This window comes from Camelus bactrianus, chromosome 15, assembly GCF_048773025.1.
Source record: "Camelus bactrianus isolate YW-2024 breed Bactrian camel chromosome 15, ASM4877302v1, whole genome shotgun sequence".
In the NCBI taxonomy this organism is placed as follows: domain Eukaryota; kingdom Metazoa; phylum Chordata; class Mammalia; order Artiodactyla; family Camelidae; genus Camelus; species Camelus bactrianus.
In genome coordinates this window covers 36,752,324-36,776,605 of record NC_133553.1, presented here as the reverse complement: position 1 = coordinate 36,776,605, position 24,282 = coordinate 36,752,324, and the positions used below count along the sequence as shown (strand labels likewise).

General features: G+C 36.4%; 1 protein-coding gene across 1 annotated transcript; it reads left to right on the top strand.

The window, feature by feature from the left end:
* The first annotated feature begins 809 nt into the window (after positions 1 to 809).
* On the top strand, positions 810 to 16,428 carry FAM98A (family with sequence similarity 98 member A). Its single transcript, XM_010967641.3, has 8 exons — positions 810 to 973; positions 3,851 to 3,999; positions 6,049 to 6,183; positions 9,781 to 9,965; positions 10,982 to 11,062; positions 11,613 to 11,729; positions 14,373 to 14,540; positions 14,629 to 16,428. The coding sequence occupies exons 1-8, from the start codon at positions 921 to 923 to the stop codon at positions 15,292 to 15,294; spliced, it is 1,554 nt and encodes a 517-aa protein (XP_010965943.1). The 5' UTR covers positions 810 to 920; the 3' UTR covers positions 15,295 to 16,428.
* Positions 16,429 to 24,282: the final 7,854 nt, after the last annotated feature.

Here is a 24,282-nt window from a genome sequence, read left to right as displayed (position 1 = left end):
AGCTACTGCCAAGAACCCACAACCCAAAGAGAACCAAATGTCACACCCAGCCAATTAATGCCAAAGCAATACCAATACAACAAAAAAGTTTATTTGCTCTTTAAACTGCATAGATTTAAATATACTCTATTTGATGTTGCTATGGAGTGAAAACCTCCTCTTACCCCTCCAACTTAAAATAAGATGCTTAGTGTCTTGGAAGGGCTTAAAAAGTCAGGTAAAGAATGCAGAGGAGGGAATGAAACAACTTTCTGAAGACATCCCTGTCAAGGGAAAGTTGACTCCTCCCTAACCCTGAAATACAGCCACTGAAATCACAGGGAAATCCAAAGGCATGTTATCTGCCATTCTCGGCACTTGGCCGATCTACGTCTGTCCTAAGGAATTAGATCCGAGGTAGGAATTTTCCCTTTCTCCATGACCCACAGCTAAGGTTAAAACGCACCGGCAGCCTGCAGACACCCACTCGGCTGACTGCCTGGGATCCAGAGACTCCGTTTCACAGCCAACACCCACCCCAAGTCTTGAGGCACTCCCTCCTCAAGCTCCTCCCCCGCCCGCCTCGCCCCAAGATTCGCACATGCGTACATCCAATTAGGAGAAGTTAGCGCTCTCTCAGCCTCGCCTGGTCCCCACGCCCAGCTGCCACGCAGCCAGTCCTCCTGCCCTTCTTGGGGCCGCTGGCTTCACTATTCAATAATACGCATGTGCAAACGGTGTCGCTCGCTATCCTTTGGCCGGCCGGGGCGGGGCGGCAGGCGGGACCAAGGGTCTTGCGCACGCTCGGGACATGCGCAGTGCAGGGGCTGAGGCGCCAGCTGTCGATTTGGAAGTTCCGGGGAGGCGGCGCATGCGTGAGTGTACGCGTTGCCGGCGAAGAGGGGAGCCTGACGACTCGGAAATTTGAATACCACAGTAGCATGGAGTGTGACCTCATGGAGACTGACATCTTGGAGTCGTTGGAAGATCTAGGGTAAGACTGCCAGGGCACGGGTCTCCTAAATCCCACACTGCTGGCCCCTCGGGAACTCCTCCTTCGCCTCAGTGGGAGACACCTGCCTCTCCACGCCGCACCCCGTGGCTCCTGGCTGTCGCCTCCCTGTGGCTCTGGGACCCCAATGCCACGTCCACTGCCTGCCCTGCCGGGTCGGGCCCCTCCACCTGCGAGGCCCCTAGGCCTGCCCTGTGCTCCCTGCAGCCGAGTTACCCGCAGCGTTTGTCAGTCATGCGTGTCATTGTCTGGGCTCTGGTTCTCGCCACCCCCCCTCCCCGAGCTTCTCTCCTTGCTCCCATCCTTCTGCCCTACCCCCTCACTCTGGAGGTTGCCAGAGATGATTCTCTGTTTTCCCACTTGCCATCCAAACTTCCTGCTCCTGTGTTGAGCCCCTACTCCTACCCCACCCCACTTCTCTGAAAAAATCTTTGCCCAGTCATGTCTGCATGCACCCAGGCTTCCCTAAGCCACATGTCTGTGCGCTGCATCTATTCCGCCAGCCAGCTCACTGGGGCACCTAACCTGTCACCCTCTTCATGGGAACCCTGGAAGTTTTCCTTGACTCTAACACTGTCCTTCATTGAACCACTGTTAGCCCCTTACCTTTAGGGACATCTTAACCCACCAAGTCCCTGCTTATTTGTTGTGCAGTTTGTCTCTCTTCCTGATAGTTACCCAGCCATTCATCAGTATCTACAAGCTGGAAGTAGGACTTCTTATCTCACTGGGTCACCCAGATCATTGTACTCTATTAAAACTTGAGAACTTAGAATTTCTTGGGCTAAATGTGGTTCCAGAAACGAATTGTGTAATTAAATATTTGCCTACAGGCTTAAAAAAATACAGATTTAGGTAACTTTATACAGTAACAAGTCCCTTGTCAAAACCTTCCCATAGATTTTCCCGTAGCATGGACACCTTTAGGATAAACCTTTCTTTTTTAGGAGAAAGGACACTGTGAGGGTTCGCAAAAGTCTTACATTTAAGTAACTTGTCCTGGTAGAATTTTTTTAGGAAAGGAAGTGGTAGTTTATATATATATATATAATTTTTTTTTGGTCAACGTTATTATTGTTCTTTTCTTTGGAACTTGCTCTGAATTTTCATGAATATCCCAGACTTTAGTTGGCTTATTTCTTTGATTAGAGCCTAAATAAAAGTCACATTTCAGCAAGATGGTGTCTATTTGGTGGACCTCTTAGACTAAATTGCTAAATTTCACCCATGAAACCATTCATTCAGTAAACATTTTTGAGGAACGCTTGACCTATTGACAGTGTTGATCTGAGCCCTTAAGGGTACGGATTGTAGTGGAAGAGAAGTTCACACTGAGAATATGCTGTGAGGCAACTGAGGAGGGCCAGGGAAAGGAAAAGAAATGGGGGGAAAAAAGTGGGAAAGCAAACAACTTCTAAGCTTCTTCGAAGTGACACTTGGAAGATTAGTGCTGAAGGAGATGTAGGATGAGAGGATGGAGGTAAACCTTATTTAAATGTAGTCACTCTGCATGGATAGAGATTTAACCTTAACAACTGGTGATGGATGCCATTTCTTCCCGTTACTGTTCTTTTACCCTCTTTTAGCTGTGTTTTTCTTCTTTTGGTACTATAAAATTCATTGTTACCATAATAACTCTAATTAAATAAATAATTGAGATGTGTTGTACTGTCAACCAACAGATTTTCTGAAAACTTTAAAGTTTAACTAGTAACTGCTTAGTTTGGTGGCATTCAGTAACTCAAGTTTAGCCTTAATTGATTGACATGTACATTTCAAGGATTTACTGAGAAATAAAAATAAATGACCTTTGTTTATCTCTAACCTGACACATAGGAGTTCAGTAAATACTTGTAGAATAAAATAATATGGTTTAAATGTGTAACACAAGAAGAAATTTCTAAGCCTAGTTTGTTTATTCCAGTGTCTAATAATATGTGGTTTTGAATCCAGAATGCCAGGCTATAAATAATCTCATTTTTTGTATAAGATTTTTCCATCCCATTCAACATATAAACATATAATTGTGTTTTTAAAAGATTAGTAACTTTTTTATCAATATTTCATTATAAGAAGATAAAATAACCTGAAGAATATGTATTTTAAAAGTGCTTTGAGAATGATAAAATCTTTAATTTTAGCTATATTCTAGATTGAAGTTTGTTATTACGATTGTCTTTTATGAACGTTTGAACGTTTGATAATTTTTTTTAATTACACTTGAATCACAAAGGATTGGCATTGAGTTGTACCAGTTCACCCAAACATCAACCTGCCAGCAATTATTAAATTAATTTTGACATTTCTCTGGTACTAGTATGTCTTACTAATCTTTACTGTCATTAAATACAGAAAAAGAAAATAAATAAATAATTGTAAAGTTTTTGCTTTTAAAGAAAGTCATTAAAAACCTAATCTAATTGATTTTCGGAAAAAAATTCTGGAAAAGATAGCCTAAGTTTTATTTCTGAAGTAGTAAACTATAATTGCTGTCACTTTTATAAGTCTAGTTTTACCATTCAATTCAGTTAAAGTAAGGAAGTAAGTCTTTGTACAATGAAAGCTCTCAGTAAATGTACAGAGTTTGACATAATTTAATAGTATATATGATTCTATTCAATATTCACATTTATTTTGAAGGGATTAGCTTATTTTCCTTTTTGGGGGGATTAGCTTATTTTTTAATGGTTTAGTATAGTCCTAAATTTTATTTGTATTTGCAGGTTTAGAGATTGGCCATTGTAACTTATCTTTGTTAAACTATTGCTTAATTATACAAATAATACGTAAATATATTGTATCTGTAATATATTAGATGTGATTTTATATTTTTCTGAAGTGTAATTTCTTACTCACCAGTTACAAGGGTCCATTGTTAGAAGATGGCGCTCTGTCTCAGGCAGTCTCTGCTGGAGCCAATTCCCCTGAGTTTACCAAACTCTGTGCTTGGTTGGTGTCTGAATTAAGAGTGCTCTGTAAACTAGAGGAAAATGTGCAAGCAACTAACAGTAAGTAAACATTCAGTTTTAGGTGCAAAATATAAAAATAAAGTTTGTATTGTAAAGTGAACATTATCAGTACTACAGCTGAAATTTCAAGTTCTTCGTAAATGTAAAACAAAAAATTTGTAAAGAAACCAAATTCTTTTTTGCCTTCCCTTCTTTTTAGAGATAAGTTGATTCCGAAGTTGAAAAGCCAGAATATAGTTGTACAACTATGAAAAAGTGGTGGATGTTAGAAAGACCCTATTACTGAGATACAAAAAAAATGGAGGAGACAAATATATCTGAACTTTCCATTCTTTGTAAAAATTGTGAGATCTTAAATTCGTGGCTAGAACTAGAAATTGGGATACTTTTCTCCTAGGACTACAAAATTCCAGAAGTATATATAGCATTAAATTAAATGCATTATAATTCTGTTATGCGTGGGGAGAAAGAATACTTTATTAAGAAGCTTTCTGTGTTATAAGAATATATAACTAGATAAATCACAACCAGTTCCAGCACCATCAGATTTATGGTGTTGAGGGCTGTGTTGTATTTGCCTTTTTTTAAAAATCTGCTTTAGCACTAGTTTTGATGCTGCAAAAGATACTAAACCCTGGAAACTGACACTCCACCACCTGGTTCCCTCCTATCATAGGTAAACCCATAATAGAAGACAAAGAATAATTTCTACCTGCTAACCCACCTTTATTAAGGAGAGTATAGTGTAACAGTAATAGCAGCAGCTTACTCTTACTGAACACTAGCCATGTTCTAAGAACTTTACCTGTGTTAACCTCAGGGCAACCCTAGGAGGCAGCTTTTATTACTAATATACATTAAACAAGGAAAAGTCAAGTACTTTGCCTGAGGTCACAATCAGTAAGTGATACAGCCCTGATTCAATCTCCAACAGTCAAGTATGGGAGCCAGTGGTCTTCACACTGCCTCTTGACCTAACATTTCAGAGATTGTGGTGCCTTTGAAAACACCTATACTAGATGGTAACTTTATAATCTGGAGCCCTTTTGTTTGAATGGTAACATCTTATAGAAGTCAATATGAAACAGGTGAAAGTGTGGTTCTAGTTGAAGTTGAGAAGGAGTACTTTGAGCACCACAAGTCTCTCCTCCCCAGCTGCCTCTAATGGAGTTCTTTGACACCCTGGAATTCACAGACACAGCTTGCAAAACGTTGGTAATACAAGTCTTCCCATTTTATAAATGAGAAAATGAACTCAAGTCGAGTGACTCTCTCAAGTTTGCTAATTAAATCTTACCCCTCTGTTATACTGGATAGAGAACCATCAAAATAGTAAGGAAGAAAGAGCATTGCTTTTCCTTGATTCACCCAAGGAACTCTGTACTGACATGTTATAGGAATCAGAACTACAAATCATGTTTGTGATCTTCAAATGTCATCCAACAGAGTTTTAGGCACAAATGAGACAACTGGGGATTAGTACAATAATTAAACTTCTCTTTGTGGTTTTGTGGTTCACAGGGGAAGGAAATCAGTGAGGGCAGCAGGACTTCGGGAAGATTTCATCAAGGAGTAGGACCACTGGGCTTTGATGGATAGGTAGGGTTTGATAGATGGGGAGAGAGTAGAGGGCATATGAATCACAGGGAGTAACTTAAGTGAAGGCATGGAAGTAGAAATGAGACTGAGCATTTCTGGGACAGTATGAGGAGACCAACCTGGCACAAGTAGAGGGAATATTTGTGGAGACTGAAGGGAATTACTACAAACATGTAGTAGGAACTACTACCTAACACTGTATTGTGAAGGGCAAAGCAGAGAGGCTGTGAAGAATCTTTAAAGGCAGACATAAAAAAGTTAGATTACATGAGGCAGAAATTAGGAAGCCATTAAAGATTCTCAAATAAGGCAACAACCTAATGAAAACTGTTGAAAGAAAATTGGCAGTGGTGTGAGAAAGGATGAATTAGGAGGAAGGAACTTGTGTTAGGAAAATACTATGAAAATTTTCAACTTATATATAATTATTATGCTAGTGGAGAAAACAGTAATTTTTATATTAAATAAAATTATTTTAATTCTTAAAAGGTCCAAGTGAAGCTGAAGAATTCCAGCTTGAGGTGAGTGGGCTACTGGGGGAGATGAACTGTCCATATCTTTCACTGACATCTGGGGATGTGACCAAGCGCCTTCTCATTCAGAAGAACTGCCTCCTTTTGCTCAGTAAGTTCATGGCTATGAGAATGTAGCTACTCTCTTCTACTTATATTTTCCATGACTAATAAAATGGGTTTTATTGTTTTGCTTCATTATGGACTTATTAATTCAGAAGACAATTTAAAGAAAACTTTGTTAAATTTCTAACTTAGAAGCTAATGGTGGGTCCATGCAGTGGTAGCAGTGTTGTTTTGTAATTGCTACTCTTTTATCCATTTAAGTTCAGTGTAGTGCTCAGCCTGCTGTGTTTCACCTAACGTGACCAAAGGTAGTGCTGGAGGGTTGTCCAAGTGTGTGGTCATCAAACCTTAGCGTTCTAGACCAGAAGTACATTTTAAAATAAATTAGGAAGATAGTGTGGGAATAATGAAGATTTTTTTAAAAAGTTAATTTATTTGAGGACAGTAATCATTCATTAGGCACAGTAAATGGTAAATGTAATTATTTAAAGTATTTTGTCTTGTTCCTGTTTCTTTGTGGCTGGGTAATTGGGGATTTTGGTTTTTTTATGTAAACATGTCAGATTACAATGTAGACATTTCTGGAATACTGTTTGGATTGTTCCTGTACTTAGTGATCATTTGAAAAGTAAATTTTTATGAAAAGTTCTTTCCTTCCATTTTTTTTTTAATATACTAACTACTGTTTCTCTCTTCAACCTGAAAAACAGTAAGTAGACTCAAAAGTTATATTTCCTTAGATCAGCTCTCCAATAAACACCACCAGTAGTCTTAAACTCAGAATTTTTGTAGTATTCTGAGATACATTTAGATTAAGTTTTGGTTAACTGAATATTATAGTTCTTATTATGACAAACACAATTCAGAGGATCTTTTAAATGTTTGTCTTTACAGCTGAACTCTGGCTTCTGAAAAATGATACAACACCAATTTTGAAGGTTCAGTTAAAGAAGTTGTTCATAGCCATTATACTTAGGAATTAGGTTATTCTGAAATCACTTTCTTCCCCTTTGTCAAATGATTATTACTGGGTGGGGGCTGAGGTAAGGGAGGGGGGATAGATACATAATGTTAGCTCTTGCTTTAGATGTTGATATTGCTGCATATAATTCTTATGCATGTATTCATTATCCTTCAAATTGTATAATTTCTGTAACTGACTCAGCCGCAGTATACTCACTGAATCTTCCTTGTAGCACTGCTTATCCTTACCAATACCTAATATTTGGCACTTAGAATATGTTATCTTACGTAGGAAGACAACAGCTGTGTGGAAAGCTTAGTAATGACCCTGAATGGCGAATTCTTCCAAAGACCTCAGAGTTTGGTCTTTTTAGTGCTGATGCTTATAAAAACCACTTGGAATATAAATCTTTATAAAATGCCTTTAGCGCTTTCCTGTTTCTTAAGCAGACTGCACTGAACATTATTATTTTGGACTCAGGGTCATAATTATAAACTGTATTTTAATTTGCTGTCACCTCAGACACTCTTCAAGAACATACAACTCTGCTCCTCAACTAAATGACTAAATCAACTAAACTTATTCAGCTCTTGGAGATCTTCACACATGCATACACCCTGCTGCCTTCCCTCCTCTTTATCTGTGCTTCTGCTGTTTCCTCTTTCTAAAATAGTCCCCTCAGTTTGTATCCTCTCTCATGCTAGTATGTTTTTATGTACATATACTCATTCTCTATTCGCTCTGTATAGAAAGTCTCATCTCTCCAAGTATCAATTGTCACATCTTGATGCTATAATTTTACTTACTTCTAGCACCCTTACCTTAACTGATTTGAATCTTTTAATACATTCTGTTCTGAGGGGGAAAATAAACCAACCTCATTAGAATATTTAGGGAAGTAGAATAGTCTATTCTCTAATAGTTTGTAGTGGCTGAAAAACTCCCATGTGTCAGGATAAGAACTGTTTTGGCTGTTCATTGGCCTTTCTGGTTGTCAGTTTATTTCCCTTAGGTTAAATAAGTCAGGGTTTTTTTTTAATGCATATATTTTTTATTCCTAACTAGATTGTCAGTAGATATAATCTTTTTTGTTTGTTGTATATTATATCTCCAGTGTCTTTCCTAGTACTTTGAATATATCAGTTACAATTAATGTTTTTTGATGGTAATTGTATTGGTGAACTAATACTGTGAATGTCTGAGTTATGTTGTCCCAAATTTAGAGACCAGTTTATTAAATCATGTAGTATGTGATTTTCTTGAACAAGGGTTGGGAAACTTTTTCTTAAAGGGTCAGATAGTCAATATTTTCAGCTTCATAAGCCATAAGGTCTCTGTCACAACTACTTAACTCTGCTGTTGTAGCATGTAAACAGCCACGGATGACATGTAAATGAATCAGAGTGTGACAGGGTTCCAATAATAGCTTATTTGCAAAAACAGTGATTATTTTCATGACAGTGGAGTTTTACTGTTTTGATCTTTAACTCATACAGTTTGCTATATGGAACACATTAAGATTTTGTCAAATCCATTTAGCATGACCTGACCTTTTCAGAAACTTAGCTGTGTTTATTCTAGAATAGGAGTTGGCAGCTTGTCAGAAATGATCTGCTAAAATTATGACCCCTGTACTTCTCACATTACACCTTGGGTGTAGGAAGTGAGATATTAAAGCTGATTGTTCTTTTATACTTAAAATAGGGCTTAAAAGCCCAGAAAACGTCTTTTTTCAAAATTCTCTTCCTAATGTCAAAAACTTTGCACGTTGTCACGTAACCTGAAATCCTGAGATCCAAATGATTATAAACATCTTTTATAAAAATGTCCTTGCGGAGGTTAAAGGAATAAGATTGACTATTTATACCTTAAACTGAATTACCTGAAGCAGATTGCAGCCCTCGTTACACCTGGCTGAAATCAGTACACAAGGGGATGTTATTGATATGAAAGAAGTCCACCAAGAAATGATTAGAAAGTTTTTGGGGTTTTTTTCCCCCTCCTAGGGGTGGGGAGAATGAGGAATGTAGGAGGAAAGGAAATAGTGAGAAGAATACAGATGGAAAAGCCTTTTCTGTTAACAGCCAGTGGGTGACATTAGGCTACTGGAGACCATGAAAAAGGAATGTTTGAGAATTTAGTACCTTCCCCCTTCTCTTGTAAGTGAAGCTTTGACTATTTAAAAATGTTCTTTCACTCCAGCCCTCAACTGACTACCTAAGTATTGGAAGGTAAGAGGGCAAAATGGTTAAATCACTGGTACGTGTGAGTTGTGAGAAGTAAAAAATTAAATAAATAACCTTTTTAACTATTGCTGAAAATTTGCCACCTGCTGCCTTTTGCAAATTTGTTAAGAGATGCCAACCCCTGTTCTGGAGGCTCCTTAATAGTGAAATGCAAGAATCCAGATTTTTAGATGTGATCTACCTTGATCCCTTGGTTTCAGGAAAGAATCACTTTTAAGTCAAACTTTAAACATATATTCGTTAAATACTGAATTATAGAACTAGTTTATATATTATGTCATTTGCAGGTAAAAATGGTTTTCCTTTCTTGTTTTTATCCATTCTTGCAGCTTTAAAAGTTACATATCATTAGGCCTATAGAGTTGTGACTCCAGACTTATGACTATTAACTGTAGCTGTATCTCATTTTGAAATCTTATTTTGTTTACTTCAGCATACCTCATCTCAGAACTAGAAGCTGCCAGAATGCTCTGTGTGAATACTCCTCCAAAAAAAGCTCAAGAAGGAGGCGGTAGTGAGGTCTTTCAAGAGTTGAAAGGCATATGTATTGCTCTAGGAATGTCCAAACCTCCAGCCAATATAACTATGTTCCAATTCTTCAGCGGGATTGAAAAAAAAGTAAGACCTTTAGTACCAAATTGTGGTATATTAAAGGCATAGTCCTACAATTGTTTGAAATAAAGCAAGTTATTTTCTCTTAATGGGAACCTAATGTGCATATTATTAAGTGGTTGTTTCTGAGTTTGGGGTTTTAAATCCTAGATACCTTAAAGAAAAATTGGTATTTTTACTAATTTTTTTTTTTAACATTTTAGCATGTTTCTTTTTCAGAAAAGAAACTACATTTTGATTTATAAACTGAAATAAGCTAGATATAATGTAAAAAAATAAGGACTTAAGTCCTTTTAAAAATTATTTTATCATTGAAATTTGATGCAATTAATTTTAAAGTCTTTATCATTAAATGTTACCACTATTCTCCCCATTGACTGGACAGAAAAGGATGTTAATGTTTTGTAATTTTAATACAGTCACTTACATGTTTCAATTGGCAAACTAAATATGTTGACTGCTAATATAATCTAGTATGTGAAAATAAGTCACAGTTATTTTTATACCACATGTTATCAACAATTAAGGTTTTTTACATAATTGATTAGGAACAAGGAATTTTCATGAAAAATTAATGAAAAGAAGAGAATGATATCTGTTATAGCAGAATCATTCTCTATATGCATATCTGCTGGACTCTTAAGAATTGGTACATTCCCATTGCGGGGTAGATGGACGTCATGATGCACAAATTTGGCTGAACTCTACAGGGGAGCAGCAATGTATCCATAGTCCATATTTTTCTGTGTGTTCATTCATTCATTCAGCAAATACACATTGAGTGCCCACTGTTGTCAGGCACTGTTCTAGGTGCAGTGAAGGACTCATGCTTCATAGGCACATGAGGAGTGGGACAAGTGAGTGTCTTTATCATGTGGGTCCTGTACATTTCAAAACATCCTCCACCTTTGCCTCTGTCAGGAATCTTCTTTTGATGGCAGGATATGATGGGAATTGGGAAGATGAGGAGGATGTGTTTTACTTTTAGATTTGTTTATTCATTCATTTATTTTTTGTGTCAGTTAAAGGAAACATTAGCAAAAGTTCCACCTAATCATGTGGGAAAGCCTTTATTGAAGAAGCCAATGGGACCGGCCCACTGGGTGAGTAGTGATCATCCTGAGTAAACTTTGTAAGGAACCATCTACCTATCTCAGGATATTTATGTTTGTGCTTTTCAATTTATATTTTCTAATATGTGGTTTCCTAGGTGGACATCCTTAGAATCATATTTGTAAATCTTAAGATTTATCCAGAATAATTTTATTTGTGTAAGATTGGAAACATTTATTTCATAATTTATAAATATTTCACACAGCTGATTAAAATAAATTGAAGTTCAGTATGATGCATGTTTCTAATTGCCAAATGGGTTGCCTTCAGGCCAAAAACTTCACTGGGCTGAGCTTTACACAGTAAATTATGGGAAAGCTAAATGAGAGTTTTGTACTTTACATATTCTTTATTATGTTTTAAGACAAGGTTGTTATGCCTATCGTTTCACTTTTTTATTATATTTATTAAATAACCTAATTTATTTTGTGGTAAGTGCTGGGGATTCAGTTATGAATGAAACAGATACAGTTTCTGCCCTTTTGGAGTGGAGGGTCAAACAGATTTAAATTCTAACTGGTCTTTTTTATTTTGTTTCAGGAAAAGATAGAAGCAATTAACCAAGCTGTAGCCAATGAATATGAAGTTCGGAGAAAGCTGCTAATAAAACGTTTGGATGTCACTGTCCAGTCTTTTGGCTGGTCTGACAGAGCTAAGGTACACATTAAATAATTTAAAAGAGCAGTGTATTTATAGACATGATCCTTAAACTTCCTAGCACAGTTTAGGTACAGTAGAGACTGTAAGAGAAATACATTGGAGGTACACATAGGAATTTTTCTTTAGTGAGTTACTGAGTGGCAATTCTTTCAGCCATTTAGCACTAATGAAAACATTTTTCAACTTTTAAATATTTTTCAATGAAGCTGTATGTTATAAGCCCTACTGGAAGTACCCATATGTGAGAAAAGGAGAGAGTATCTGAAAATTACTAAAAATGATGAATTTTAAATTATTTGTTTACTATACGTTAAGCTAACAGTTTAATTTGTTAATTAAATAAATTAATTATATTAGAAATACTGGATTTAGTAAGACCAAATATTATGATCCATTTATAGAAAATTGAGGAATCTGGTAAGACTTCATTTTATTTCAGCTCAAATGAGATAATCCAGGTAAAGTCTTGGTCATTTCAACAGGTGCTTATTAAATATCTACTATATCATCAGTAAGTGGGGATTAATTGGCATAATTGATTAATTTGACTTTTCTTGGAACCCTGAAATGGTACTAATTCTTGAATTTATGTGGAGGTCGGTCTAGATATGTTAACATTAGATATTCTTTTAATAGTAACTTCATTTTTTGAAAGTAGATTTTCCTCAGAATTTTAGTTAATTGACTGAGAAATAGTTCAACTATCTTTCTAATATGTTAGTTTCACCTAAAATCTTTAAACCATACCGTAGTCCTGTTTGACTACTAATTGATCGAGTAGATAATTTATTGAGTTGTAATATTTTACTGTTGGGAAGGAGTCTTAGAGGTCAGTCTTAACTTCCCTAAAAAATTTTGCACCTAAAAAAATGGAGACCCAGATAAATGGAAGTCTTTGCCTAAGATCTCACAGTAACATGAGGAGTAAATTGTTCTCTTCTTGGACTGTTGTTGAGGAAATAGCAGTCTTTTCTTAAATTGTTTTTGAAAAAAAACAATCGTTTCACTCTTGGCATAGTACACATATTTCAAAAACAGTAATCTGCACCTCTCAGCTAGAAAAGCATGTAGTGATTGATGGATGTGCATTGACCCCAAGGCATTAACACTGTGGATCTGGTCTTGACATTGCCATTAATGGAGTTCACTTCTGAGGTCCTGATGCAGTATGTCTGAGCTTGTGTTTACTCTCCTCATTTTTGACATCTTTAAAATTTCATGTTCAATCTAGGTGATATTTAAGATCCTTTGGAACTATAATACACAATGATTCTACAAAATAGATTAACATATCGGAGCTGATAAGGAAGGACTACGAATTACTTAACTTGCACAAGTTTATTTTTTGTTTCATTTAATGGAATTTATGTAGTGATATCTCACTTTCAAACTTCATTTCAAATCACTGTATAGAAATTACTTCAATATGCACAACATGAACTTTTGTTTCATATAAGGAGATTTACGTACTTACATCTCACTTTGAAATTGCATTTTAAATCAGTTTTATTTGAAACATGTATGAAACTATTTTCTCTGATGTCTTTGTTTCTATTCATCAAACATTGAACATTTATTGTAGGTACAAAAGTGACTGAAAGAAAAAGAAATATAAGACATTCAGGAAACATTCCTCAGACAAGCCATGGAATGGCAATCTCTTTAGTCTTTTAATCATTAAAGAAGATTTTTAAAAATAAAAAGTCACTGATCATCCCATTGTCTTAACCACAATACTTATTTTCATTTTTAGTATTATCTTTCTTACTTTGTCCACGTATACAATCATAGTAAACATACCTTTTTACATCCTGTTTTTTCAGATAATACAATTTAAACATTTATCATCAGTATTTGAGTACCTGCATATAACTGACAGACTAAAAACAAATATTTTTTGTTCTTTCTATTCTCCTGGGTATTGTAGTTATAACTGTTGCTTCTAAAATTTAGTAGCTAAGAGTTTGTTAATCATTTCCCCAAATTTAGGTTACTTTAATTTGCATTTATTGATTCCTGTCTGGAAAACATGTTTTATATTTATTAGAACTTTATTTTCTCTTGTCTGAACTTCTTTATATCCTTTGTTCTTTCATCTTTTGTGGTCTTATGTTTAAAATGCATTAAATTTACTTCTACTAAATGGTTAAAGTAGACTCTTTTTTCCTATTTATTATTTATAACAGAGGAAAGTACTATGTGGGGAGTCATTTTTGCAAAAATATCATGTTGACAATGTAGTTCAGATTAGTCACAGCTAACTTTTTTTATCTCACAGTAAGCAGGTGGGAAAATTAAAAAGCAAAATTGTTGAAATGGATTTACATTCTTATATTTAAATAGATAAAATGAAGATGTTTGATCTGAGACCAATGGTACGGGGAATGTTTTTAGTCCCGCAGTCTTAAAGGGAAGCCCCTCTATCCTCCTCCCCTACTCCCAACATACAGCTGTATCAGCAAGTCTGACAGCTGTGCTCTTAAGGTAATAATTGACTAGATAGGAGCAGTGGTGAGTATGTAACTTTTTCTCTCATCTGGAGCCTAGTAGATATTCTCATCAGACATTTTGGAAATCCTTAACTTACTGTTTCTATGTCATCTTGAAAATTGATATTCTTTGAACATTTTCTTTCGACAGAGTCAGACAGAAAAATTAGCGAAGGTTTACCAGCCGAAACGCTCAGTCTTATCTCCCAAAAGTACTATTTCTGTTGCACACCTTTTGGCCGCAAGACAAGACTTGTCAAAGATTTTAAGGACAAGCAGCGGCTCCATAAGAGAAAAGACTGCCTGTGCCATCAATAAGGTGATTGGAGTACCTTTAATTTTCTTTCAGATACATTTATTTTTGTTTATAAAGTGAAATAATTTAAAATGTCTTTCTTATCCCATAGGTATTGATGGGCAGAGTGCCTGACAGAGGAGGTAGACCCAATGAAATTGAACCTCCACCCCCAGAGATGCCACCATGGCAGAAAAGGCAAGATGGCCCCCAGCAGCAAGCAGGAGGCCGAGGAGGAGGGAGAGGTGGTTATGAACATTCCTCATATGGAGGACGAGGAGGTCATGAACAAGGAGGAGGGAGAGGTGGACGCGGTGGCTATGACCATGGTGGCCGAGGGGGAGGAAGAGGAAATAAGCATCAAGGAGGCTGGACAGATGGAGGGAGTGGAGGAGGAGGTGGCTACCAAGATGGTGGTTATCGAGATGCGGGTTTCCAGCCAGGTGGCTATCACGGTGGCCACAGTGGTGGCTATCAAGGTGGTGGTTATAGTGGTGGCTTCCAAGCGTCTACATATACTGGAAGTGGATACCAGGGTGGTGGATATCAGCAGGACAATAGATACCAAGATGGTGGGCACCACAGTGATCGAGGCAGTGGTCGTGGAGGGAGAGGTGGTCGCGGAGGCCGAGGGGGTCGTGCAGGTCAGGGAGGAGGTTGGGGAGGAAGAGGGAGCCAGAATTATCACCAGGGGGGACAGTTTGAACAGCACTTCCAGCATGGGGGTTATCAGTATAATCATTCTGGATTTGGACAGGGAAGACATTATACTAGTTGAGGCTACAGAACCTTACATTTTGCTAGAGCTCAAGTAATAGAAATTTAGTTTCAGAATCCTGAATCCAGCATTGATTTTGAATTAATGTGAGACCACAGGTGGCAGGCAGATTCCTGCTTGGTGTAAGCATTTGTAGGTCTTCATTCAATACTGTTCTTTTTTTTTTTTTTTTAATGGACTTACATAATGCTGTTTATTTGAGAAACACATACAGTATCTCTCCTTTGTATGAAGAATTTCTTGAAAGGTAATTAAAATTGCCTTTAAATGACCAGCAGACTAATTCCACAGTCAGGACATGCATACTCTTTTGAAGAAATTACTTGAATAAGTAGTTTTCATGTTTTCAATATGCGGTTTTGAAAAATGAGGATTCTCCTAGACCTTTTTAGACTTACAACTAGGAAACCCTCCTCATATTAACAATCCGTTTTAATGTGTTTTCCTTAAAGTATTCTAATGCCTGTTTTCCAAGCACAGTTCTGCCCTGATTGGCTTTTTATTCAGAGAGGTTGTGCAACATTTGCTTCATGATAGAACATTTAAGTCAGTTCCTATTAAATGAGCTCTTCTGCAGATAACACATTCAGTAGCCTTATCCTTTCGATGGAACACTGTACCATATGCTCAACTCTGAAAACCTTGAACGTGGCCAAAATCCATAAAGATTATAAAAAGCAAACTAAGTTATGAACCTATAGTACATGTAGGCATTTAGTTAAGTATAATAATTCAAACTGACCTGCATCCATTCAAAACAAGTTCCTCTTTCAACCTTCTTTTTACTTGAAATCTGCTAGAAGAAACAGCAAACTGAAATTTGTTTTATGCACGAGTTAATACCACTGGTTCAGCAAATACAAGTTAGTTTGCTTTGGACAGGAGACCTTTTTTGTAATGGAAGAAATGCACTACCAAGTAAGAGGACAGATTTTTGCTTAGAGCAGGAGGCCCTTTATTATTGCTGCAGAAAACAAAAGCCTGGCTGAGTTGATGTTTGACACTCTCCTTTACTGAAATCTACATGACGCTTCTTGCTGGGTTTTTGTACACGTATATATTGTCAAGCTGTGAAAGAAAATGGCTGGAGGTGTGCTTTGTGTGAAAGGTGAGCAATAAAGTATCTCTATGTTCTTTCTTTGGTTTGAGTTTTCTTTTAGCCACTTTTTTAAGACTTATGCTGGGCACTTGTTTCAGGCTTATGAACTAAGTAAGGCCTTTGTTTCCCAAAGATTCTCAAGTGTTTCCTTGAAACAATTTGTAGTGAAAGATAACCCTCACCCTAAAACCTTAGGTAAATTGAAAAATAGCTATTTCCGAATTTATCTTTTGCTGTAACTTTATAGCTGGAAAGCTTCACTACGCATCTCTGGCCACTGGGTGTAGCCATTGCTACACAGTATACTAGGCAAAGTTGTATTAATGGCCCTGGTCTTTTAGTTCAGTTTTATTTGTTTCTCTCTTCTTCCTGAGAATGAGAGACATTTTTCTTAAAAGGAAGTGAATTGAAAATATAAAGATATGTTTGTAAAAGGAAACAGAATTTCCTTTTCCTACTAATTTGGTCTTTTTAGAATAAAGAATCAACTCACGACCTACCATTAAAAATATTCTATTTGCTGTTGAAATAAGCACATTCTTTTGATTGCTAAAACCATTTTTGAAAGGCTTCCTTGATCATTTTGTTAATTTTCCTGTTTATTAGATTCTTCGACTAGCATTTACCATTCTAAAATGTTCAGGCTTGAAGACAATTTCAGATATTTTTATTTATCATTAAAGATTTTAAGTTTTGTCTTGAAAGTTGTAAGTGTTGGTCTCTTTATGCTGTTAAATATGTTTAGTACGTAAAGTAGTTTCCAGTTAGAAATAAAATTGTCAAGGTTTCATATCTTAAAATGATATCTTTAGAATGTATTAACTTGTACCTTACTGCTTTACTCTGTTTTCTATCCTCAGACTCCACAACATTCTTAATGAATATGTTTCATTCTTTTGACAAATATAATTTTTATGGTTAATAGATTAATTATCATATATAAGCATATAAGAAAACAAATGATACATTTCTCCACAATGGCTCTAAAATTTGCACTCTATTTTCTGCTTTACATTAGAAGTTTTTTCAAATTATAACCCCATAAAAGAACTGTCTTTAATTTCTTCTCTGTGACGTAGATTAAATTCTTTAGAAAGAGGATATTTCAAACCACTAGTTAGTTTTGTTATATTAAAGTTCTCAGATTTTGTAGAGTGTTGATTTTATACACATTCTTAACCTTTACTTACGGAAAATAATGATTTACTGTAGTAGGGAATGTAGGAATTTCTTGGAGAAACAAATTTTTAGGAGGAAATTTTTGACATGTGAAATCTTAAAATACTGTCTCTTAAACAGGTAGACAGAGACAGACAGTACCTTTTGTGAGTGCTTTGTTCCCTCCTCTACCAGGAACTGGAGCAGGATGTCAACATTCTCTATGAAAATTATCGAAGATATGCCACTATCATTTTCATTTCTTACTCTAGATCTAAAATGAGCTAGTGTCTGTTGGGGCTCATGGCAGGCCACCCCCAAAATATGCCACAATAGCATATTGATTATTTTTAATTAAAGTTACTTAAGAAATAGCCAGTGCAAGAGGGACATAGAACCTCCTTTCTGTCTCACTGAAGCAGAAAGTAAGTCATGTGAAAGGTGCACTCCCTCCATCTGCAGATAGAAGGGCACCCTTATTGCCAGAGATAGGGAATTTGAACCAAGAAGTCTGTATAAACAAACCTTGTTACTTCTTTAATTTACTACCCCAAGTACAAACTGTGTTTAGATTCTTCACTAATTAAGCACCCAGAACCTTAAGTTGCTTTGTCCTGTCAACTCCTCTCAAATTTATTGTTTTTATTTTTCATCTACAAAGTATAAAAGTTGCCTGTTTTGACCACTTTTTAGGTTCCATTTCTATGAGACCTCAAATGTGCACAAATTAAAATTTGTTTCTTTTTCTTCTGTTAATCTGTCTTGTGTCAATTTTAGTATTAGTCCAGACAAAGAACTCAAGAAGAGTACAGGTGGAAATTTTTTCCTCCATGACATACCCAACTGTGCCAGATAGGGAGTTAAATAAATTTGTGCTGAGGGAAAGCATTTGAAATCTTTCTTTTTTTTTTTAATTTTACATTTTCCTTCCCTATTTTCTTTTTTTAAGGGAGGTGGTAATTAGGTTTATTTATTTTCACAGAGGTACTGGGGATTGAACCCAGAACCTTGTGCATGCTAAGCACGCACTCTACCACTGAGCTATACCCACACCCCACTAAAATCATTTCTCCATACAGTTGACCCTTGAACAATGCTGACCCTCCACACAGTTGAAAATTCATCTACAATCGTCCCTTAGTATCCATGGAAAGTTGGTCTAGGAAGCGTGCAGATACCAAAATCCAAGGATTCTCAAGTCCCATAGTTGGCCCTCAGTATCCACAGTATCCATGCATTCAGCCAAGCAGATTGAGTAGTACTGTATTTATGGAAAAAAAATCCCTGTTTAAGTGGACCTGTCCAGTTCAAATCTGTGTTCTTCAAGGGCCAACTAGCTGTATACTTACATGTTTTTCCACTGCCCAAATCACTTATATTCTTACACTTAGATTTTTTTAGGTTATCCCCTTTCTACCCTTTTGGATACTTTGCCTATATTATATCCTTTTGAAAATAGACTTTAAATGTGTGCATATTACTCAGCCATCTCCCCCTTAAGTAATTTGGATGGTATTTGAGTCTTTTTTTTTTTTTTTTAACAGAGAGGGCCACTGGGTTTACCTAAATTTTAAAATACCCTCACCACAGGGTATCTAATGTTACATAATCCCGCCCCCCACCTTTCTTGTTTCTCTCATTCCTCACTAATGTGATTATAATCTTTAGAAATGCTGTGTGTTTGACAGTACATTTCCACATTTGTGTACGTTAATATACTGCTAGGGTTTGACTCACTGAAGCAGGTACGCGTTTCAGTGTTTGGACTCATTCGCCTTGGGTACTTTGGAGTCAGCTGCAAAATTATATTGGTAGACTTTGCATAAACTATTGGCATGAGAACTTCCACAGTAAATCATTTTTAATATGTTCCCTAAGAATCTGAGGGAAAATCTTGGGGGGAAATCTATGAAAATGACCAGTATTTGTTAAAATATGTTGTTATACTTTCCTTAAGAAGAAGAAAAGCCTACAGTTAGTTTAGTAAACACTTGAGTAACTGTTGTATTCCAGGCACTATACTGAGTGTTTGAAGCACAAAGATAAGTTAGAAAGTGCTTGCCTTCGAAAATGTCCAGTGGCAGAGCCAGAAACAGATTATTGTAGCATAATATTTAAAAAAATTATACAGGGTACTAGGCTGGCATGGTGTTCAGTATTGCTCATATGTGAGATGGAAATTGGCAGGAGGAGAATTTGGAAAGTTTGCAGAAGCAGGGATAATAGGGGGCCCTACATACTTTCGTAGGTAACTTGGGCCTAATTTATGTTCCTTAGTATGCCAAGGCTTGTAGTGTGATCCGTTTTGGATTCTGTATAAATCATTGGCTAAAAATTAAGAGAATAGATTTAAGGAGAGGGACGAAGATTGGAATCAGAGGCATAGAGTTTAAACTAACAGGGATAAAGAAAGGACAAATTCAGGAAATATTTAGAAGATTAAATCACAGGACTTCATTGGTTTGAGTGAGAACAAGAACTTTAGTTTGATGTGTATGTGTGTGTGTGTGTGACTAGATGACAATACCATTAATTGTCATCAAATATAAGAAGGGGAAAATGTATATGTAGGCAGATGGTAGATGGCAAAATTTCAATCTGAAACTCAAGAAAGTGCCTGGAGATGGAAATTTGGGAATGATCATCATCCAGTGACTTTTTTTTTTTTTTTGCATTAGAACATTCGATTAGAATAATGATCCTATATTACATCACTCAAGAGGAGGGGAAAAAAGAGCATTGGACCAAGGAAGGAATCTTAGAGAATAATCATTTAGTGGGGTGATGGAGCAGGGTCCGAAGTAAGAGGAAACCAGAACAGTTGGTATGCTTTTCTTCAAGAGCAATGTGGTACTGTTACCCGCATTTCACTCGTAAGGAGAGTGAAGCCCAGGATGGTTGGGTAGATGGCCCATGTCCATGTAACTGATAAGCAGGGGAGCTAGAATCAAACCCAGGCCATCTGGCTCCAGAGCTCAGTAACCAGCAATTCCAGATGCTAGAGATTTAACAAACCAAGGCTTAAAAATATGCGTTACCCTGACCTTTTCAAGAGTACTTTCAGATAAATACTAAAGCCAGTTTTCTGGAGTTTGAGGGGAGAAAATTTAGACTAGTTCTGGAAGCTTCACTGAGATGGGAAAGAGTAAAATAGCAATATAAAACTTAGTGGGGTGAAGTGTTGTATTGTGAAAGGTTACAAAAAGCCAAGGAAGTTTTTGACAAAATGTAGTAGTTGAATAGCTTTAAGAACCTTAAAGTGTCAACTGCAGAATTCTTAAGGAATTCAAAGCAAAACTATCTAGCCATCACTGTATCTGAATGCTATTTTTCATGAGGCATTTACAAGATGCTTGGGATATATCAGGTTTTCTTGGGGAAAGGTATAAAATTACCATCAAATCCTCAGAGCTGATAGGTTTACTCCCAGTTTTACATAGCTTCCAGCACTTACCAAGGCCTTAGCCAGCACCATCTCTAATGTCTCCTAAGACTTACCTGCTTCAGAATCCTTTCTCTCTCAATAGAGACCAGTTGCATGGTGTAGAAGACCAATCACAACTCAACTACACCAATGTGAAATTACAGAGAAACTTGTTTCATTCTAAATAATCCTCAGTGATCAGAAATTAATGAAAAAATTCAAATGAAACAAGTGGAAACTGAACCCTTAACATAAAGGGATGAGTGAGGGCTTTTCTGTAATCTTACTTACAATGATGATGACCTGTAACAGTTTAAAATTGTGTGGGGCTGTTCTCTATCAGTTAACTTCTTACTCAGTTATTAAAGTGCTTGCTATGGAAAAAAGAAAAGTAACGGGAAACGTGCTTCCCCTTGGAGCACTTGCCCTGTTACAACCTCGAGCAATGAAATGTGTACATGTATTAAAATTTGAAAGCTATTTTCAAGAAATACTTGCCTAACAATTCATTTAGAGCACCTAGAGGCTGGTGATGTGAATTCAGAACTCTGGTACACCAGCCCTGTGACTTTGAGCAAGTTAGTTATTTAACCTAGCTAACTCATTATCTTCCATTCTGGAAAACGAGGATAGCAAGTCCCGCCTGCATAGAATAGCTGTGTGGATTAAGTGTGATAATCTGTGTAAAGTGCCTACCACAGTGTAGGGTACATAATATGAACTCAGTGTTTACCTATTATCAATACAGAAGTAATTAATACTCAGGAACATCTTAAACAGAACCTAAAGGAGAATCTCTCTCTTTCCTTCCTGGTTCAAGTTTGGAACAAATGTTTCAAAGAAGTATGTAACATTCAGTTCTCTATTCTGCAACTTCAAAATAGCCTAAAATATCCCAATTGCCTACACATGCAGAATCTATAATGGACAGTCTGCTATGCATTCTTTTGAATTCTCATTTTTGTCAAACAAGAGACTCTTTCCCAATGTATTTAGTGTGTGTAGAACAGAGAAGCCTTGTAACCATTGTCAAGGACAACCAAGGGAGTGAGTTGAAGGTTAGGAGCTTGTTGCTCATCAGCTCATGTTACAGAATTCTTTTTATATCTTCTGAATGTTCCTTCTAGTTGGGCATTTTTTTTCCCATCAAAATCAAGCTAAAATAAGAAGGTAGAGTGATGCTTGTGGTTTAATGTTTTTCCAAAATAGAATAAGCAAGAATACACAGTCATTGCAAGAGATATGCTGCTTGAATGGATTGCTTTAAGCAAAGGAATAAATTTTCTATCCTAATCTTCCACCAGTACTCTTTCCTAAAACTAGCTGAGAAAGTAAGTTTTCCCACTTTATGTGGGAAATACACACACACACACACACATATATATGTATACCCAAATGCATCCCACATCTTCCTCTTCTGAATTGCCCTAGAATGTAAAACCCTCTAGGTACCAATCACTGAGATCATTCAAAGTACTGGTTCAAGGAGGCTTCCTTTAAAAATCTATTCAAAGCATTCTAGCCCTTTAAGTCCCTTTTTACTTACTTCCCTTAAGGATCAAATTGACCCATCTAGGGACACTCTGAGTTTAGAGCAACCAAAAGAGTATTGGTTAATTATATGGATTCTTTTAAATATATAACTAGACCATTTTATAACATTGAATTAAAACTCATGGATAAAATGTTAAATGACTTCTTTTCAGATTCAGAGGTTTTTATGCAATAAGATACGTAGAATTGATTTTATCAAATCATGTCATGAGATGTTCTCATCACATTCAGTGCTCATTTCATTTTACAGAAAAAAATAAACATTTAAATTTGTTATAAAAAATTTTGTATATAGACTTTAAAGTTTGCAGGTGAGCAGAAAGGCTCGGTAAATGTCTTCATGTATGTCTAAGGAATACTTCATTCCTAACGCATTGTCCTGGACCAGAGAGAGCTCTCTCTGTATATTATACACCAGACAAGTCCCTTTTTGAGGATATAATTTCTACTATCTTTGGAGTGTATAGAACACAACTTTGAAGTTGTTTTAGCTATAGAAAAAATAAAAGTGATGGCGTGATGTACTGGAAAGAGGACTATATCAGGAGCTTAAAAAGCTGGTTCTGCTAATAACTGATTCTTCAGTTTCATTAAGTGATTATTAAAGTGTGACTATGTGTTCTTCTGTAGTCATTCTTAGGAATTTTCTGCAAGGGGGCATTTGTCACCATTGTTCACCTTGCCTCAATTAAGGAGGGTCCATACCATTCTTTTAAAATTACTATTATTTAATTTTTGAATAGGCAATACATGGCTCAAAATTCAAAATGTAGAAAAAAATTATTCAAAGAAATCTCCTTACTTTTGACTGTCAGTCACACAGCTTTGCTGTCACAGACATCTAATTTGTTAGGGGTGTGCCTGCATGTGCGTGTGTGTGTGTGTGTGTATGTTCATGTGTCCTTTTTCAGAGACATTTTAAGCATGTAGAGAGAATAAATATATTCATTCTTTCCCACCATTTGTACACAAACGATGGCATGCAGTCCGTACCACTTTTCACCTGGATTTTTATTTAACGTTTATTTTGGAGACCTTTCTATATCAATCCACAGAGAGTTTCTTTTTTTATTTTTTTAAACATCTGAATGGTATTATATTGTATAGATATAACCATTTATTTAACCAGGGCTTTATTAATGGATACTGAATTATTTCCAGTTGTTTCCTATCCCAAACAATACTGTTGTGAAAAACCATGTTCACTTTGTATTTCTCTTGTGTCAAGTATATCTTGAGAGGTCACAAGCATGAGCCTGGATTCTGGAGACAGTACTGCTGGGGTTTGAAGTCTGGCTGCACCACTTACTAGCTGTGTATTCTTGAGCCTGTTACTTAACTTCTCTGTGCCTCAAGTGTCTCATCAGTAAGAACTCAGACTATTGTGAAAATTCAGTAAATCTCCCTATGTAGACTACTTGGAAAGGTGCCTGACAAACAGTAAATGCTGTAAGTACTAGTTGCTGCTACTACTGCTATTATTATCATCAATATCTTTAGGATACATTTCCGGTTATGGAACTAATAAATCAAAGATAAAATACATTTATAGTTTTGATACATATTGCCAAAATGGTCTTCAGTCGAGACTCCACAAATTTACATTGCCAGCAGTGATGTGTGAATAGAATGTCTATTTCCCCACATTCATACCAAGAAAGTACTTAAAATTTTTTAATCTGATGAGTGAAAACTGTTATCACAGTGTAGTTTCAAGTTACATATCATTTTAAGTGATGGGAGGGTAACATGG